Below are 20947 nucleotides of genomic sequence, written 5' to 3'. Positions count from 1 at the left end.
TGTGTATATCCATTGTCTTTCAGTGGATGTTTAGGTTGCTTTTGTATCTTGGCTATTATAAACAATGATGCAACAAACATAGGGGTATGTATATCTTTTTGAATTAGTGCTTTTGGTTTTTTTTTTTTTTTTTTTTTGGTAACTACCTAGTAGTGGAACTATTGGATCATATGGCATATTTATTTTTAATTTTTGAGGATCCTCCATACCATTTTCCACAGTGGCTGCACCAATTTACATTCCTACCAACAGTGCATAAGGGTTCCTTTTTCTCCACATCCTTGCCAACACTTGTTCTTTCTTGTCTTTATGGTTTTAGTCTTTCTGACAGGTGTAAGGTTATATCTCATTGTGTTTTCTTAAAAATTATTTATATTAACATATATTATTTGCCCCAGGGGTACAGGTCTGTGAATCATCAGGCTTACACACTTCATCCCACTCACCATAGCACATGCCCTCCCCAATATCCATAACCCAGCTACCCTCTCCCTACCTCCCACTCCCCAGCAATCTTCAGTTTGTTTGTGAGACTAAGAGTCTCTTATGGTTTGTCTCCCCCTCGATCCCATCTTGTTTCATTTTTTCCTTCCCCACCCCCCAAACCACCTGCCCTGCTTCTGAAAATCCTCATGTCAGAGAGATTGTATGATAATTATCCTTCTCTGTTTGACTTATTTCACTCAGCATAATACCCTCTAGTTCCATCCATGTCATTGCAAATAGCAAGATTTCATTTCTTTTGATGGCTGCATAGTATTCCATTGTAGATATACACCGCATCTTCTTTACCCATTCATCTGTTCATGGACATGTAGGCTCTTTCCATAGTTTGGCTGTTGTGGACATTGCTGCTATAAACATTCAGGTGCATGTGCCCCTTCAGATCACTATATTCTCATTGTGGTTTTGATTTGTCTCTGATGACTAGTAATATTGAGCATCTTTCCATATTTCTATATCTTCTTTGGAAAATGTCTATTCATATTCTCTGCTTTTTAATTAGATTGTTTGTTTCTTTGGTATTGAGTTTTAAGTTCTTTATGTATTTTGGATATTAACCCCTTTTATTGTATATATCATTTGCAAATATCTTCTCCCATTCCACATTAAACTGAAAGTGGATTTCCACACTGAATGTGGAACTTGAAATCATAAACATCCTAGAAGAGAATACAGGCAGTGATTTTAGCCACGGGAGAATTTTTCTAGATATTTCTTACCTCCAAAGGCAAGGGAAACAAAAGCAAAAATAAATCATCCAAATGGAAAGGCAGGTATTACTGGCCCCAGAGGTTTAAAATAGAGTTATCTTTGCTCATCTGAGAAAGCATTCCTACCCTGAATACTCTGAACATATTGGAGTAGAATGAAGTTAGAACTGTGTAGTTGGTATAGAAATCTTTGTGAACTTCGGTCTTCTGTTTTGTTTACCCTTCCTCCTGAATGCATTCCTTTAAAATAAATTATTTATCTAGATTGTTCTAATTATCCATTGTAAGGATTGTAACAAGCTTCCAACTGAGTCTCTCTTAACATTTTATATTTATGGTACTTAAAATTATAATTTCCACATTTCAGTTTTTATTTTGAGTTTCCATAATTCGGTCTGGATGTGCTTTGCATACTTAAACATGCATTTCTTTTTTCTACACAATGGGGAAATTAATTATTTATCTCTCTTTTGTGCAGAAATTGTTAGTCGGTTATCAAAGTAGCATTTTATATATGGAAACTTCTTTTACCTCTTTCCTATAACTACATATATACAAACATAAAAACTGTATTTGAACATTTTCCCTACATTTTTTTTTCACTTCTCATGCATGTATTAAGATACTGTTCTTGCAAGTGAATGAACTGGAAAGAAAAATGACCTTCAAGAAAACATAATTATCTAAATCCATACTTCTTAATTAGATGTACTAGGTAGTAAAGAAAACGTGGCTATATTGTTCATTCTTGATTTCACAAGCTGTGCCACACTGTTTCCCCATAAAATCTGGGGTATTACAAGACAGTGTAAAGGACTTTGTTAGAGCAAAATGATGGACACAATACTTTCTTTATCCCCTGCGTTTCCATTCCATATTGGAGTTACAAAGCACTTTCACATACATCATCACATTTGATCCTCAGACAAACCCTGTGAAGGAGATCATTATTTTCCCTTCACAGATGAGAATCCAGAGGTTCAGGAGAGGTTAAGAGGAAGGCTTAAGTCTAAACCTCATGTTCTTAAGTCTGAGATCTTAATCCAACATTTATAATTTCTCATTTGTAAAGCAAATCAAAGGAGCAGTTCAAATCTGAATATTTTTATGATGTAATGTTTTCCTTTCAGCTGAATTTTTGCAGTTTTAAATCAAAGGCATCTAACATGAGGCTTCATGTATTGGTCTGCATACTTGCCCCCACCCCACCAGCCAAAAAAGAAACGCTGCTTCATGACAGGAAATATTTAGCTTCATTAATTGATTTATGATCTAAACTGTGTAACATAGTGTTATTAGAAACTCTTACATTCTGCTTCTCATGTTTTCATGTGGAGGGATTTCAGCTAGGCTAGCTCTTCTGATCTCTCTCCCACCCTTTTTTTAGCTCCTTACCACTGAATGAGAAAATCAGTTTTCAGATGAGTGAGTCCTATATCTCCTCCTCACTTGGTTCCAGACTTACCAGAGAAGGATGTAATTCATTGGGTTACTTCAAAACTTAAGATTTAAGACCTGCAGAGAAAAATGCCCCTCCTTTTCCAGGAATTTTTGTAATTTTATTTATATCAAACCTTTATTTTATTTCCAATATTCTGTAGTATGAGTTATGACTGTACATTTTGGGCTAATAAAATCCATCTCATTACTTTTTATTGTATCATAAATATGATACTTTTCCGTCTTCTTAATGTTGTGTAAGAGAGTGATTATCTTAAAGAAGTTCAGTGGAGTTTGTTCTTGTTTTATTTTCTTAGCTGCTCTATAAAACATAAGCAGTCATGCTCAAAATATATATTATGAGGGCCTTGGAAGAATCTGAAAATATTTCAACATTTCTACAATATAACAGCTTTATAGCATTTCAGCCATATAAAATTTTCCACATAATTTCAGATACTAGTTTCCCAGCAAATGAAAAACATGCCATATTTTTATAATTTATACAGATGACTGTATAATACAAATCTTAATGATTCTTTTTAAAAGACTTTTACTTACTTGAGAGAGAGCAAGAGAGAGAGAGAACACAGAGGTAGAGTAAGAGAGAGAAGCAGACTCCTCTCTGGGCGGAGAACCTGATGTGGGGCCCGATCTCAGGACCCTGAGATTATGACCTGAACTGAATGCAAATACTTAACGATATGAGCCACCCAGGCACCTTTAATGATTCTTCTTAAGGAAATAGTCTTTATTTATATATATGATTAATATAATAATAATATTAATCATAGATTAATTCTATGTTCCAAGAACTTTCATGGAAGAAAAGACCTACAGTTTTTTTTTTCCAGAGTAATAGAACCAATGATATTTGAACTATAGAGTTATCAATTGCTGAAACTGGAAAGAATGTCAAGAATGACACTTTTATTTTTTTACTCCTCAATTGCTGGGAATGAAAGAAAGGAATCTTGGAGTTCATCTCCCAGATCCAAGAAATTTAAGAGTTATGAAAAGTCATGTGACTAGTTAATAGCAAATCCTGGATGAGAATCATCAATGCCATTCCAGTATGCTATCCCCAGGTATTAGGTTGCCCTGCATTCAAAATAGTGATTTATAAATGTCAGCATAGTGTTCTTAAGGCAATCTATTAACAAATGTTTCTCTCCTATTTCTGTTTTACTTTTTTCCCCTCTTAGGGGAAAAACGACATTTGAGACTTGCATGTTTTCTCAGAAAATGCATTTACTTCCATTTATGTATATTTGTGTGCATATATAGATTTTATAATTATTTTCTCTAATATTTCTCATTTTCTTGTTGAAGTAATCCATGATTAATCAATGTTTACTGCTTTTGGTTTGGATTTATAGAATCTGTCTGTCCAACACGAATTCCAGTGGCAGCTCGCGATGAGAAAGGGTTTGATATTCTTTTAGGCTTGGGTGTAAAGAAAAAGGTTAAGAAAAGAATCCCACTTTCACCAACAAAAATAAAAGGATATGAAGTAACATCAAAAGTTGACTTATCAGAATTCACAAGGTATATGTTTTGTGTTGATACAACCTTTTTGTTTTTGATGTGTTTATAGATGTATTGAGAATTCTTTAAGCTTATGTGTATTTTCCTTTTTCTAGCAATGTTTTCCCAGAAGGCCTTCCTCCATCATATGTATTTGTCTCCACTCAGAGATTTAAGGTTAAGAAAATGTGGGATCTGTGGAGAATTTTAACCATTGATGGAAGGCCACAAATAGCAGTTACCTTAAATGGTGTGGATAAAACATTACTATTTACGACAACCAGCATAATTAATGGCTCACAAGTGGTCACTTTCGCTGATCCTCAAGTTAAGGTAAAGATGCCTAGGTATGATTATAATGGTATTCACGGGAGTCACCACAAGGTTTGTGTGTGTTGGAGAAAGAGAGTCGTAATTTTAACATGGCGGAAAAGATACTGACTTCCTAGTTTTAGTGTTGCATTACTGAAAAAAAGCAACAAATGAAGGAAAATTGTTTCTTAGATGGGATTAAGGAGTGGAGGGAACTCACATTTTTTTGAGTGCCTGCTCCCAGATGCCAGGAACATTTAATTATTATATCCACCCAATGCAGAAGCTATTGCTCTCACTATATAGACAAAAAAACATGTTTCAAGTATATTAGGTTCCATCTCAAATTAACACAGCTAATAAATGGTGACATCAGGAATTGAAGTTAAATCTCATCTGTTTCAAAGTCATGTTGGTTCATCTCACACTGCCATGTCTGACAAGATACTGAGAAAAAGACATTTGTTAGAACCTTAAATACAGGTAGATAATGGGTACAGAATTCATATTTATTAGGAGAAGGCTTTGTTTTCCCCCAAAGAACCCATTTTTAATAAAATTGGTAAACTAAAAATTAAAGTGTATTTTCCAAGTCAAATGTGGTCAGAATACAGATGGAGTGATAGACACAGTTATGTTTTGATCATTATTATAATTATGATAATCTAAGAGTATATTGTATAATTTTAGGAAATGTACAAGGTTGTATATAAAATTATGCCAGTTGTACAATTTCTTCATTTGGTAAGCAGATTAAATTTCTTGAAATTTGGGCTGCCATTTTTATTAAAGTCAATATTCTGGGTTCTGTAAGAAATCACAAATAAGGCATGTTTCACACCTTCAAGGAACTTACTTACAATGGAAGGTTAAAGGCCTCTGGTATCTAATGGAAGTACAAGGTATTAATGGAGTGTAGATGGAAAAGTAGATTCTAACACAAAATGTGGGCAAGTCTTATTAATGAGATACTTTTTGGTCTGAACCTTGAAGAACATACAGGATTTTGGTGAAGAGAGCTAAGGACACATAAGTCAGTGCTTCAGTTTTGAGTACTCATGTGTAGTAAAATGCAGTATTTTTATTTTAAGAAGAGGAAGTGGTGTCCCCTATGTTGGAGTATATGATACATGAAAGATTACATTAAGGTGTGAGTTCAATTTGTGGGGATCTCGAAACCACACAAAAGGTTTTGGGCTTCATCCAGTGGCTCACAGGATTTCATCAAAAGGTCTTGAGTCATAGGTGTGACATGGTCAAAGCAGCTCTGTCTTTTTCTTTCAAAGAAAGCTTTTCATCCATGTTCTAGAATTGGGCTAGGTCCTGGAAATCCAGAAATTAATAAGATATGGCATCTTTTCTGACAGAATTATAGTGAGAGAAATTAATTATAGTGGAGGTATGAAGGATGGCTTAGAAAGGGAAAAGTTAGAGATATGTTTGAACATTATTCAGATAAAGCAAGTTGTGCATAAACATATAAACTATGGCAGTGAAAGTGGAAATGGTGAAGTGAATTTGAGTCATATTTAAGAGACATATTTAGTAGAGCTTTGCATCTGGCGATTATTGCAACAGAGGGAAGGGCAAGAGGTAAAGACACTTGTTGCAATTTAGAAAATAAGGATATTATTATCCAAGGGAAACTGAAAGGAAGAAAGATTTGGGGCTAGTTCAAATTCATTTTGCTATACCCTCCCTCAGGCTGATTGTGAAATATCCTGGTAAAACTATACGAGCCAATATTAGAATTACAGATCCCATATAATAGGAAAGAGATCCAGGCTGTTGTAGATATGGGAGTTATTCCATAGATGTAATGACTGACTTGTAGGAATAGATAATCAAAGGGGAGAATGAGAAAGGTCAATGACAGATCTGTGGGTTTATGAACTTATTAAAAGACAGGTGAGGAAGAGAAGCCCTCAAAGAAACAGAGAATGAGCAATTGGAGAAGAAGAAATGAAGATCAAGATGGTTTGAGTTATGGAAGTTGAATGAGGATATCAAGGAAGATGAACTAATGTAAAGATCTAAAGTTGCAATGAAGTAAATAAGATGAGGAATGGAAGAAGCCATTTGGATTCAGAGATTAGGAGTTTGTGACCTTGAGAGAGTTGCTTCAGTAAATTGTTTGATACATGTACTCACTTGTAATGTGTAAGTAGTTAAATTATTTGGTGGGTAAAATTTAGGGCTTCATAAATTAATTGGTAGGTAGAATTTGAGACCCAACTTGGGTCAGGGTGAATTAGTATATAATGTATCCAGTCTGTGTGATGTGGATTTATGGCTGGTGGCAAAGGAATGGGAACAAAGAAAATGAAACATTGTTAGGAATTTTATTTTTGAAATCTTTCATACTTTCTTCCTGTAGACATTATTTGATGAAGGCTGGCATCAAATTCGTCTCTTGGTAACAGAACAAGATGTAACTCTATATATTGATGATCAACAAATTGAAAACAAGCCCTTACATCCAGTTTTAGGGATCTTCATCAGCGGGCAAACTCAAATTGGAAAGTATTCTGGGAAAGAAGAAACTGTTCAGGTAGATAAAAAATCATTTGCTTTTTGCATTGTATAAAGCGAGCTTTTGCTGTGCTTTGTGTAGTATTTCTCACATTTAGCTGTATTTAACTTAATTATTAGTTCCTTTAAGACACTTAAAGAAAATGTGGTCAGTTTATTAGTGGAATTGTGTGTTTGAGTGTGTGGATGAAAATGCAAAATTAGGCTTAATAGATTTTATAAGAATTCTTAGAAAACTGTTCCCCTGGGTTCAGGATAGAATTCTGCATTCTTATGAAACATTAATTTCATATTTCCCAGGAGAAGCATGGATTAAATAACAACTTGGAAAAGAGACTGTGATTAGAGCTGTGAGTCGGGAACTATGAAATTTCCCTGCAGCTGTGAGGTTATAATCAGATTAATGTGTTTTAAGATGCTTTATTCTTAAACAAAACTGTTATTTTTTTTTTGATTTTTTTAAAAACTGGAGTGTCTGTGTGGGTTGAGAAATGTGTATATAAAAGGATAGCCATGTCTTAGACAATCCTTATTTGAAAAATTATACTTTCCCGCTCTGTTTCTATGAAGGGAAGACTGTCATATTTAAATTACACCACGCTCTCTATACATTCATGTTACCTGTCAGGGTATAGTAAATATTTTAACAGCAACAGGTGCTTGGACTACTCATCACACAACCCGCAATGCCAGCAACTAAATCTCTGAAACCAAAGATGACTTCTTAAGCCCACTCTTTTGTAATCAGAAATGTAAAGATTTAGGATAAACACAGAAGGCCTGAGAAAGCTTTTAAGTGTCCCAGGAAATGCTCTCTAGGCTAGCTCTTAGTATAGAGATACTAAAAAAGCTCCAGTGGGTTCCTGAAGGAAATTAGACATTTGTTTTTGGTGCTAGAATTTTCCTTATGAATTATGCTTTATCACTTTTTTAAACCGTATGATAGATATTTAAATTCCGTATTGTTATATTTTAGCTAAGTGCTGTGATGTAAGACTTCCGTGACCACTCATGTAGTTGGGTCACTCTTATGAAGCAGTTAACTTGGGTCTCAATTTTAACATGATGGGGTTTATGTTCCTAGTTTGATGTCCAGAAGTTGCGAATCTACTGTGACCCAGAACAGAACAACCGGGAGATGGCATGTGAGATTCCTGGATTTGTGAGTAGGGTGAATTCCTTTTTCCTGGTCCCTTCAGTACTTTCAGAGCAGTAAATAAAAGATAATATGTGAGCCTTAATTTAATTAGAGTTAATTTGTTTGTTGTCAGTGCAGTTAAAGTCACTCTGATTAAAACATATTTTGAGGTTCATAATTGAAGTGAAATGATAATGTATCACTGTGCAAGTGTAAATGGAAGAGCACAAGGAAATGTTTTTTTCACCCCTCGGAGTGTGATGTTTCCGGCACTCAAGGGAAACAGGGCTGGACCTGCTCTAGGAAATCTAGGATTCTTTGAATATCCAGAGCATAAAATACATTTCTATACTTAATTAAATGTGTGGACAGAATAACCTACAGCACAATTCTAAAGAATAGGAAGTGATGAATTTTCCTGTTCACCAGCACGTTTTCTCAAACAATAATGAATATACAGGCTTCTTTTGTTGTTGTTACCTACGGAAGATTTTCTTGTATTTTGAGGATATAAGTAACTTTTCTTTATGTGGCTATTTGCATTACTGTGTTAGGAGGCAAAAATTATAAGCTAAAATGTTAGAGTCTGATGACATATGTGTGCTTGTGGTGTTTGTGTGTGTGTAATCCTTTTTCCCTTTTTCCCTTGGGCAAAAAAAAAAGGCATATTTTTGTAATGCAAATGAGAATGTTTTAAACTTTTTGCAGTGAGGATTCGCAGTAACATTTGAGCTCATATCATAGTTCTTTTATTTTGTAGAGTCATGCTACCATTATCTTTTTTTCCTAACAAACTGGATAACCTACAAATCCACATGTTCTGAAAACTTGAGGATGTAGAGTAGTGCATTTAAAGCTCTCTAATAAGATCAACCATGGAACCTTTTAGAAATAATTCATTTTTGGTTTTTTAGAGAGGTAATTGTTTAAACACTGTAACTTTTATATTAGATACTTATAACTTGAAATACAGACCTCTAGTCTCTCCTAAAAGTATTAATACATGATTACATTCTGAGAGTCCATTTTATATACTCTATTTATCGGTATTTCTGCATCGATATTATGACCATTTCCCTCCCACATTATAAAAGCACAGGGATAGATGGTAGATTTTGAGTTCTCACATTCACTTTTCTGAGTTTTTATGTCTCCTTTCTTACTCTCTGGTGGGACTTCATGTAGCTTACCTTTTGCATCTTTATTCCCATTTTCTCCTTTTTTGATCTAATTTGTTATTGTCTGGAAGGTTATTAACCTTTTTAAAATTGTGTATTATTTAGTAAGAAGCAGATTTTTTGGTGAGGAAGTCTCCTAAAATAAAATGCAGAAAATTTAATGCACGAGATTTGTGACTTTCTTAGATGTGTTTTGACTTTTTCCTTTGGTTTTCAAATGACTTCCGGAAAGTTCAATAGAACATATAAATCTCACCCTGGAGTATTTTTGCTCCTGTTTGGCCATTATACCAAGCAGCTTTGGCATTTCCATCTTCTTCTTCCACTCTTCATTGTTGTTCATGTCCTTACTTTATCCTACTGTAAATGTCATCATAACATATATTAATGTCATTTTCTTTAGGGGAGTTGCACGCACATGTTTTAGGTTTTGCTGGTTTTGATACTTCATGTATCTAGAACCTGGACAATGAAATAACTATAAAATTAGGATGATAATTTAGAAATTTAAAAGTGTCCTTTAAAACACATTCCTTGTTATTTTTCTTTCAGAATGGTGAGGTAGGCCTGGAAGCTATTATTTTCCTTAAGGTAATATTTGTATTGTGGGACTGTTTTGCTTTCTTCTATCAACTGTAAGTATATTAGACAATTAGAACTTCTTTTTATGTATTTTGAGTGTTTTTATGTATTTAGTTTTCATAGCTTTTTGTGATTCAGAATGTCTTAATGGATTGTGCTAAATAATATTGGAAAGTAGACGTAAGATCTCTTTCCAGCTTCACACATGTGTGCAGACTCCTACACATACTTACGTACCTACAGATATACATGTGTCTTTCCATGTTTGTTGTTGATTTCCATTTTTGTCTCTGTAGTGCCTCAATGGCCCCAGTGATGTAGGTTCAACTCCAGCTCCCTGTGTTTGTCCTCCGGGAAAACCAGGACTGCAAGGCCCCAAAGTGAGTAATACCGAACTTGCTTTTTTTGTTAATACACACAAACTAGAGGTGAGCAAATGCACAAAATTCCTAGTCACCACTGACACTGTTGTGAAATTTCTACTTAATGCTTTAGAACAGTTTAAAACCCGAGTTTTAGGGATTTTTTTAAAAAGTGTATTCCAATCTATACTGCCTCTGAACCTAGAACTGATACCACCTAGCCACAGTACAGTGAGGGAGTATTAGTAGTTTATTTGCTGGTCTGTTTTTTTCCAAACACTGCTGCCAGATTCCCAGAACGGTATCTCCTTGCAACCTCATAAAAAATGAAGAAATCGCGTTTGTTAAGCTATGTTTCTAAATCCTTGTTTTCTCAAAATGATTTCCAGGTAGAAAATAAGAGTAGAGGGGCGCCTGGGTGGCTCAGTGGGTTAAAGCCTCTGCCTTTCGCTCAGGTCATGATCCTAGGGTCCTGGGATCGAGCCCCGCCTTGGGCTCTCTGCTTGGCAGGGAGCCTGCTTCCTCCTCTCTCTCTCTGCCTGCCTCTCTCCCTACTTGTGATCTCTATCTGTCAAATAAATAAATAAAATCTTAAAAAAAAAAAAAAAGAAAAGAAGAGTAGAAGTGTTAAAGTTGATTTCAGTGTTATATTTGATGTCTAATTCTAAAAACTGAGGCATATGTATTAATTTTACCTAATCATGTAGTAATTGCTTTTGGGGTGTATGTTCTGTTAGTCATGTTCATATATGCACATGTTGTGCTTCCATCTATTGATTTGTGTGTGAATAGAGTCTGTGTGTACGTGTATATAAACATTTATGTATTTATTTGGGTATGCATCTTTATATGATTGAAGCCAAGACATGCATACCATTTTATAACCAGCTACTTTTTATATAACTAAATAGTCTGAATATGCGTCTGTACTATTAAGTATGAATAACTGTTTTTAAGTTAATACTTACTGTGGGATCACTTAGACTTAGCTTGATACCGAGACATTAAGTGGTTTGTCCACTATATATAAATCTTGCTCATTTTTTTTAGGATTTATTTAATTATTCATTTTAGAGAGCCTGCAAATGAATGGGGGGGGAGGGGCAGAGGGAGAGTGGGAATCTTTTTTTTTTTTTTTTTTTTCCCCCTTTTATTAATTTTTTCAGCGTAACAGTATTCATTCTTTTTGCACAACACCCAGTGCTCCATGCAAAACGTGCCCTCCCCATCACCCACCACCTGTTCCCCCAACCTCCCACCCCTGACCCTTCAAAACCCTCAGGTTGTTTTTCAGAGTCCATAGTCTCTTATGGTTCGCCTCCCCTCCCCAATGTCCATAGCCTGCTCCCCCTCTCCCAATCCCACCTCCCCCCAGCAACCCCCAGTTTGTTTTGTGAGATTAAGAGTCATTTATGGTTTGTCTCCCTCCCAATCCCATCTTGTTCTTAAGCAGGCTCTGTGCCAAGTACTTAGCCCAACATGGGGCTTGATCTCACAACCCTGAGACCATGACCTGAGCCAGAATCAAGAGTTGTTCAGTTAACCAGCTGAGCCACCTAGGCACCACTAAATCTTATTCATTTAATATTATCTTAAAATATCACTTAAACAAAAATAATGCCTAACTTGGAATCGGATATGACTCCCTAGCCAAAAAGAGTATTGATCATGTATTGCTTTAGGTGTCCACACAACATTTATTAATTTTTGTTGAATATGAATTGTAATGTTCATTTAGATGGAATTTCCTTAGTGTTTCAGTCACCATGACTGAAAATTTTAGCTTTTAAACTGCTCATCTAATTTGTTTCCTACCATCTTTTATGCATGTTTCTCCCATCCACTTTTTTAATTTAAATTCAATTAGCCAAAAAAAAAAAAAAAAAAATTCAATTAGCCAACATATAGTACACCATTAGTTTCTAATGGAGCGTTCAGTGACTCATCAGTTGCATGTAACACCCAGTGTTCATCAATTTTTATGTGGTAGCTCCTGGCCTACTTCAGGCCTCACATTAAGATCAAGAAAGAAATGTAATTTAAGAAGTAAAAGTATACATTCACTATTTCTTTTTTTTTTTTTTTTAAAGATTTTATTTATGTATTTGACAGACAGAGATCACAAGTAGGCAGAGAGGCAGGCAGAGAGAGAGGGGGAAGCAGGCTCCCTGTCGAGCAGAGAGCCTGATGTGGGGCTCGATCCCAGGATCCTAGGATCATGACCTGAGCCGAAGGCAGGGGCTTTAACCCACTGAGCCACCCAGGTGCCCCTACATTCACTATTTCATTCACAGTAAATCTGTTTGGCTTGGACTTTGACTTTAGTATATTATAATCAATTTACTGTTATAAACTATTTTTAGATGGCATTTAGGAAAGTTAATCCAGGTGTTCTTTGTTCTTTAGTTAAAGCAACTGCATGTTATTTAGGGTGCTTTGACATAAAGAAGAAATGCCTATAGGATACTCCTGGGAGAATATAACTTGTAAGACAACTTGGTGTGACCTACCAGCAGACTTCTTTTAAAGCATATATATTTATATACACACATAAACACATACACACATGTAGTTTATTCAACTTGGAATATTACCATAAAAGTGATTTGATCTGTAAAAGATAAAATATGGAAATCAGATGTGCATAATGTTTGACCTCTCAAAACCTCCTGTGCTTTTCTGACTCCCAGGGAGGTTCAGGCCACCCTCGGGATCTCTAAAAGGGCTGTCTACATTCGGGGAGGCATCAGATATCTCTGATGTTTTCTGAATCTTTACTAGTGGTCTATTAGGTGTCTTGAAGTGACATCAATTCTTATTCGTGTATGTTCCTGCAGCAGATTTTTAGTACACCCTTTGTCTTATCTGGTCAAACCTCTGATACCGGAGTATTTCCAGGTTTCACGTGTTCCTCATTTTCATTTTCTTTTCTTAGTCATAATCTCATGCTATTGCCACCTACTTCTTTAAGTGAAGTTGCAGTTTTCCACCAGTCTTTTAAGTTGGCGTGCCTTCTTGATCTGCTTTCCATTTTCTTCAGAAAATCTGGCCAGAGGACAGGAACACACACACACTCTTCCATACTTTTAGGGCTCTTTCCCCTGGAGGTGGTTCCTTACCCACATCAGGGACCTGTATGTGAAAAACAGAATCCCTAGCAACACTCTGAGTTGTATTTCCTTTAGAGAATTTCTGGCTTGGGGAATTAAGAGGGTTTTAATTAGATTAGCAGAACTGGAACTAAAATAGAGGAAGCCATTTTCCTGTAGCTCCAACTTAGACTTATTGGCCATTTTTGTGAGATGTCCTCTGGAAGGTTTTGCAGATGTCCATCAAGAACAGGTCTCGTCTTCCTGGTAGTAAGAAATAGAGTTGTGGGAGCTGAGAGTTGAGTTCTCAGACTGAAACAGGAGAAATTCTTGTGTGGAAAGGGGGTCAGTGCTTATTCAAAGATAAACTCATATGTTTAAAATTCTCTGAGTTTCCAAAAGACATGACAACCTTATTGGAAAAACCAGGTCAAATTAACTATGGTATCTTAGACTCACCATGGCATTATAACTCTATAATCATAGAAATATATTTATGTTACTAGAGTATGAGTTCCTTGAAGAATAGCTAATTCATTTTGTATTCCTAATGTCAAACATAGGGAGTGATCAAATTAATAAATCTGTTGGAATACTTTTTATATGCAAGCACTTCATAATGAAGGTTAATACAAACAAATTCTCCTTTGGAATTCTAGTGTCTAACACAGTGCTTAATGGTAATAGTTTTTATTTAGTGACTTAGGAAGTCATTGAAAAAATAAGATTCACCCCTCTTCCCAGTTAACCTATATGGGATGGCTTTGTTGTGATATGAAAGATTCAGGCAATCCCCAACTTACAACCCCCCTTTTCAAAAGACCTTTCCATGTAAATGGCAACTGTCTTCCCCCACTTCAGTAGTAGGAACATTTGTGAGGACAAACTCCCCACATTTGATCTAACCTTGATGTTAGGTCTTTTGTTTCAGAAGTGGAAAGAAGGCATTTTTTTATTTTTAGGAAGGAACAATTTCTTACTAATCCTTTTCTCTGAAATACCACCCTCTATACCACTGTATTTCTGTTGATTTCCTTTGTTTCACCCTCCAGATACCACCATTAGAGATTCATTCAGGCTCTCAAAGTGTCCTCTGTTTAAAATACAAAAGCCTTTGGAAAATTTCAGGGGCCACTGGGCATTCACATTTTTATGTTAATTTTCCCAGACTAAGTGGATTCCTTCTAGCCTGAGAGTGTGGGTGTTTGAGTTTTGAGGGAGGGAAGAGGTTGGTTTAGGAAAAGGTTATAGGTTTTAGGTCAGATACTCCTGTGGAGTCTGGAGGGTTGCATGAAGCCACAAGGAGTTTTGACAAGAGGGCTTGAACATAGAGGATTTGGGCCTAGGCAAAGAGTTCCAAAGACATTTGTTTTAGATAAGCAACTGAAAATACTAGCTTGCTTTTGCAAGCACAACTGTTTCTTACTTTGATTATTCATATTTATACTACTTGAGAGGCCATATTCAGAGATGTTTCAGCTTAGTCCATGACATTTCCACTCCTGTCAACAACTCAAAAATCCCGTGGCACAAGTTCAATTGAACATAAGTAAGTCCTGCTTTTCAGCTGAACACATAGTTTTTAAAATTCAAAATGTGCAAATGTTTCAACTAAATTAGAAGAAAGTGGATGGGGAATTTAGTCACAGTTGTACAATAATAGCTCCTATGTCTCGTTGAATGTATTTGGAAATTTTTCCCTATGTTAAGTTTACTAGCAGTCCCCAGGTCTGGTTTTAATTAACATGTTAATTATGGGCCGGGATAGTGGTGTTTAGGAGCATGGACTCTGGAGCTGAATTGGCTGAGTTCAAATGTCATCTCCACTAGGGCTGTGTGACCTTGAGCAAGAGACTTAACCTTCTGGGGCTTCAGTTTTCCTATATAAAAAATGAGAATAATAAAATTACTTGCTTCATGGGATTATTATGAGGGTTAAGTAATCTAGCATATGTAAATCTCTTACAGCAGTGCTTAGCATATAATAAACAATCCAGGTAGAGCATCAGCTTTTATTACAGTAATACAATTGAATTTTTATTCAATTAGTGTCTGTCTTTATCGTCCCAATTTAATGGAAACACCACCAAACCTTCCTGAGTTTTTGCAAATAAATCAGTAGGGCAATAGTCAAAATAACCAGTAAAATTTACCAGCAATAATAGAACCTGCCAAAGATTATTTTCTCTCTTGGGGCTCTTCACCAGTGTTATGGTCCTTTTAAAGTCTCATTGGATTTATCTTGTGAGTGATTTTTTTTTTTTTTTGTCTTGGAAACTTAGTTTTTATTTATTTAAAATGTTGTTAATATGTGTTATACTTTGACGAAGTGCTAAAAACAAATTTCATTTCTTCTTTTATCAAAGCTGTATTCCAGCTTCATCACAGTAGAGGATAAATCCCAGGTTCTTTTGATATCCTAGATTTTGCTGATAATACTCTGCAAGTAAAGGGGGTCATTAACAGGAAATAAGATTTATAGTAAATCCACAAATAGTTATTGAATCTCTGCTTGATACCCAGCATTATCAACCCTCCCAACCATTCAAAAAAAGGGAGAAAGTAAAGACTCTGTTTTCAATCCAAATGATAAATGAAGACTAATCAAGGGAAGCGTGAGAGATCGCTTCTCGGCCTTTTGGCTAAGATCAAGTGAAGGGAAGAGTGAGAAAACTCTGCTTATGAGTAAGGGATAAGTGATAGAAGCTGCTTAGCCTTTCAATAGAAAAAAACAGTGAGGAAAAAAGGAATGATGGATTCTTAAGTGGAAAAGGAAGAAAAACTTCTTGTCAGGGGAAGAAAAGATGGAATTTGTTGAAAGGGTAACAAGTTCAGTTTGAACAGAGTTAAAGGATGGCAGAGAGGCTAGAGATTAATCTGGATCCTCTCAAAATAAGAAGAGAAAAACTAACTCCCTAGAGAACCAGAATGTTACTCCTTAATTTCCAGCTAACTCTGGAAGTCTTTGGGTTAGAATATAAATTCTGTCTCTTCAGCAAGACAGGACATGTTTCTCCCTGTATTTACAGTTATTCTTTCTCTTTCTCTCTTTTAAAAATAACATTTCCATTTTTCTCAACCCTTCCTCATGCTATGTCTCTTGGGCAGCTCCTAAGTGGAAAGCCCAACCCTTCTCCATTGGCCACTTAATAGAGTTCACATAGTTCTTTCCATTTTTCCTGTGATGTTTCAGGAACAACTCTCTGTAACCAGTAGCCTGAAGTAGTATTTCAGATCTGCAGATTTGGCTCTGTGAAAGTAACCTTAGTATGGTGTTTAGTTAATTTAAAATTATTGGGGTCCTGTGTGAATGAGTTCTTAATGTAAATAATGACTTAATGAACTGAAATCAGCTGCCTTGCCTCTGTGCAGGAGTTTACTGATACTGATGGTTGAGACTTCATGTTTTTAAGTAAGATGGCCCATGTGGCTCTCATGGATTCAGCAATAGATTAATATGATACTAATTTTGAAGTCATTCCTTCATTTATTAGTCCTTGTGTTCAAGGACTATGGGGGTTGGGTAGAGTTGTTTGGCTTGGGCCTCACTCTCATGTAAATATTCAGATTTAAAAATTTTAACATTATGTTAAAATGAAGTTACAAATATAGGCAAAGAAACATTGACTAGAATAAAAGAAATGACTGTCATGCTGTTTTAAATTTGAATCCTATGTATAAGATTGTATAGCCTGCGGACTTTTTTTAATTTTTTATTTAAAAAAATTTTTTTTAAAGATTTTTATTCATTGATTTGACAGAGATCACAGGCAGGCAGAGAGGCAGGCAGGGTGGGGGGGGGAGCAGGCTCCCTGCTGAGCAGAGAGGCCGATGCGGGGCTCGATCCCGGGACCCTGGGATCATGACCCAAGCCAAAAGCAGAGGCTTTAACCCACTGAGCCACCCAGGTGCCCTGGACTTTTTTTTTTAAATAAAAAATTGCAAATCAAATTATCACATCATAGGTCATTGATATCTGTAGTATAATACTGAGAATAGAATTAAGTCTAAATAGAATTATGAGAGAAAGATGGCTATCATTGAGACCATAATACTATGACACTTCAGTTTGTTCAGAATTCTAAAAATGTATCCTGACGTAAATATTGACATTTTACATTGGTGAAGAGTACTTTAGTTGTTATACCTGGTGTGATCATAGAAATAAATCACTGAAAATTTTATGTAATAAAAAGCCTTTATTTGGTAAAGTCAGCATTTAAAATATGCCATTGTTTTTCTAACCTTGTTTTGAGACATCTGTTGTTGTTCTTCTCATTTAAAAAAAATATACAAAAAGCTACAAATCATGGAATTGGCTTGAACCTTGAAGGTCTCTGACAGCAGCAGTGTGGTTGGTTGTTTTGTACTGAGAAGTTGTTTTTTTTTTTTTTTTTTTTTTTTTTTTTTTTCACTTTCTAGGGTGAACCTGGACAGCCTGGGAACCCTGGCTACCCTGGACAATCTGGTCAAGATGGTAAGCCTGTGAGTACTGAAAGCTTAGTCATCTCCAGTACTGGGATTATGGTTTCAAAGTTGAAATTGCGCTGGGCAAAGTTAAACAGGCAAGAAAGACTTTAAGACTACTATAATAGGGAGAGAGATTGAACTCCACTCACTGAAACAGAAATGGAGCTAGTGGAAACGTACTGGAGGACTTGGGTGGTTGATCAATGGGATGGAGCAAATTGAGCATCCTGAGTTTGACACACATGTTGTCCTTTGTGATTAGGCCATCTGTCTTTGCTAATTGGCACTCATGACAGATAGGGCCCTTCCATCCCACAGAGTCTGGAAGATCTGGGTACTTACTTGGATGATTATTTCAAAGGGATGGCTCCTAGGTCCTGGAGAAAGACATGCCTTGCTAGTTGTAAAACAGGACAAGCTTTAAAAAGGTTTGCCACTCAAAGGGTCAGAGAAAGAATTTATAATTAGAAATTTTCTAGAGTAAATGTTCTAAGAGAAGGGAAATCAGGTACCTAGAATCAGGAAGAAGACTGTGTGAAGTTTAGTTAAGCAGAAGGGAACATTAAGCCTGGCTTGGTCAATAGAATCAGTGTTCTAGTCACTTAAAAGGTGAGTTACTCCAAAATTGTATACATCTTTGTTACATTTAAGAAATTGGGTAGGGGGATAGGAGAAGAATCAATGAAACAAGATGGGATTGGGAGGGAGACAAACCATAAATGACTCTTAATCTCACAAAACAAACTGGGGGTTGCTGGGGGGAGGTGGGATTGGGAGAGGGGGAGCGGGCTATGGACATTGGGGAGGGGAGGCGAACCATAAGAGACTATGGACTCTGAATAACAACCTGAGGGTTTTGAAGGGTCAGGGGTGGGAGGTTGGGGGAACAGGTGGTGGGTGATGGGGAGGGCACGTTTTGCATGGAGCACTGGGTGTTGTGCAAAAAGAATGAATACTGTTACGCTGAAAAAATAAAAAAAAAAACAACAAAAAACAAAAAAAAACAGATAAAATATTAGAATTTTAAATAAAGACATGTTCACTAGAAAAAAAAAAAAAAAAAAAAAAAGAAATTGTCCGGTGAGTATTGCTAAATAGCTAGGTTCAGAAATCTTTTGCCTTTTCCCTTCACATCTATGGAAGTTTTCAAAAAAATCTTTTTAAAAGATATTTTGTAAGGACATATATGCTTATAATCTGAACAAAAATAATATCCTCTAAGTTTCAAGAGAACTTTAGGAACAATTTTGAATTAAGGAAACATAAAGCAAATCCACTTTAAGGCATTCTAGGCAAATATTTTCAGGTTAGTTCTCAGCATGTTTGTAACAGTAAATAAACATTAGGAATTTGCCTTTAAATGTTAAGTAATGGTCACCACAAAAGTATCTCCTAAGATTCTTTTTTTTCAAGAGAGAAAGTGGGGAGGGGCAGAGAGAAGGAATCTTAAGCAGGCTCCATGCCCAGTGTGGAGACAGATGCAGGGCTTGATCTCACAACTCTGGACTCATGACCTGAGCCAAAATCCAGAGTTGGGTGCTTAACTGAACCACCCAGCACCCCTAAGGAATTTTCTTTATCATGACACATTAACCCCTTGCTATAAAATATGGAAAGGTTTGTATTCTGAGGCAATAATGTTTAAACAATGAAGGAACCACAGACTAATGTTAAACCATCAGTACCCCAACCATCATGATACAGGAGTTTGTTAGTCCCTGAGACAGTGCAGTCTACGTGTGATGGCAATACTTTTGGGAATTTGGGGATAGGAAGGGACTTGACCTGGGTTATGTTTTAGAAGGAAACATATAAATATCAGAGAGTAGATCATGTAGGGCAAGAGTGGAAGGAGATTCTAGGGGATTTAGGATCTAGGGGAGAAGTAAAAGTGGCTTGGACTAGAGTGACATGAAAGGGAAAATAGGGGGTCGTATTCTGGATTATTTTTTTAATGTAAAGCTGGCCAGAGTTACTGTCAAATTAGATGTGAGGCATGAGAGAAAGAGTCAGGGAAGACTCAGAGGATCTCTGTGTGAACAGCTTACTGAGCTAGACAGCAGTGGGGAAGAATGCCTTGTTGTCTTCTGGAGTGCCCCTAGTGTCTCCTGGGATGCTAGAGAGAGGAATCTTGAGTTCAGGAATACATTTGAGAATGAAAATACACAGTCGGGACTTCTTAGCATGTAGATCGTTCTATCTGAGCCACCAGAGTGAATGAGATCATTTAGAGAGCAACCGCAGAAAAGTGGAGAAGGGAAGGGGGCAGTGGACTGAACCTCAGGCTGTCTTCAGAGGAAAAAGAGAAAAAGAGGGTGAGAATGCAGCCAAAAAACTGGGAAAGAAAGACCAGTGAAGTAGGAGGAAAACCAGCAGAGAGCGGCATCCCTGAAGCCAGGTAAAGTACGCATTTCAAGAAGGGAGTGCTCAGTTGTGTCACTGTTGCCAAGATATTGAGAAAAATGAGCTCTATGCCTAGACCACTGGATTTGCTTTATGGAGGTATTGAGAAGCCATTGACAAATGGAGTAGGGAGGGTGGGTACAAAAACCAGACTGAAATAGGTTCAAGGGAGAGTGTGAGATAAAGCGATGACTGTGAATATGGAAGCTTTTTCTGAGGGGTAGAATGCGGATCAGCTATATGGAGCAGTTGATGGTTTGGATGTGGGATAAAAGGAGGGTCTTTGAAAAGATGGGAGATGTTATAACACGGTTTTATGATGATGACAATGAGGCAGAAGGGAAAAAAATCAGTAATTTGGGAGATTAGGGGTATTTTCAGGAAGAAAATTCTTGGGCAGGTGGGAGGGCAATGGTATAATATGGACCTTTATGTGGGGTAGAAGGCCAAGCTGATAAGGGTAGAAGGGGCCAGGTAGTGATTTGCAGGAAAGAAGATGAAAAATTTATTATCAGACTACTTCTGCTTGAATTGAATGAAACAAATAGGTTCTAAACTAATATCTCCTCTTTGCCTTTATCCTTAATTTCCTGTTCCTGCCAGCATTTTCCTTGTGGTTCCTTATATCCCATCCTTTTCTCACTTTAACTTGAAGTGTCGTGTGACTTGGTTGGACTCTCTCACTGCACCTCCTTCCTCC

General features: G+C 36.5%; 1 protein-coding gene across 1 annotated transcript in view; it reads left to right on the top strand.

The window, feature by feature from the left end:
* Nucleotides 1–20947, top strand: part of COL21A1 (collagen type XXI alpha 1 chain) — a 197871-nt gene that overhangs the window by 77029 nt on the left and 99895 nt on the right. The window contains exons 4-10 of the mRNA XM_046006810.1: nucleotides 4034–4202; nucleotides 4298–4514; nucleotides 6871–7044; nucleotides 8110–8187; nucleotides 9894–9902; nucleotides 10220–10303; nucleotides 17797–17859. Of these exons, the coding sequence (XP_045862766.1) occupies nucleotides 4034–4202; nucleotides 4298–4514; nucleotides 6871–7044; nucleotides 8110–8187; nucleotides 9894–9902; nucleotides 10220–10303; nucleotides 17797–17859 (794 nt within the window). The remainder of the gene's footprint in view (nucleotides 1–4033; nucleotides 4203–4297; nucleotides 4515–6870; nucleotides 7045–8109; nucleotides 8188–9893; nucleotides 9903–10219; nucleotides 10304–17796; nucleotides 17860–20947) is intronic.

The sequence above is a fragment of the Meles meles genome, chromosome 5 (genome assembly GCF_922984935.1).
Source record: "Meles meles chromosome 5, mMelMel3.1 paternal haplotype, whole genome shotgun sequence".
Classification (NCBI taxonomy): Eukaryota; Metazoa; Chordata; class Mammalia; order Carnivora; family Mustelidae; genus Meles; species Meles meles.
Note: the sequence above shows the minus strand (reverse complement) of the source record. Positions and strands in the feature narration are given on the sequence as shown.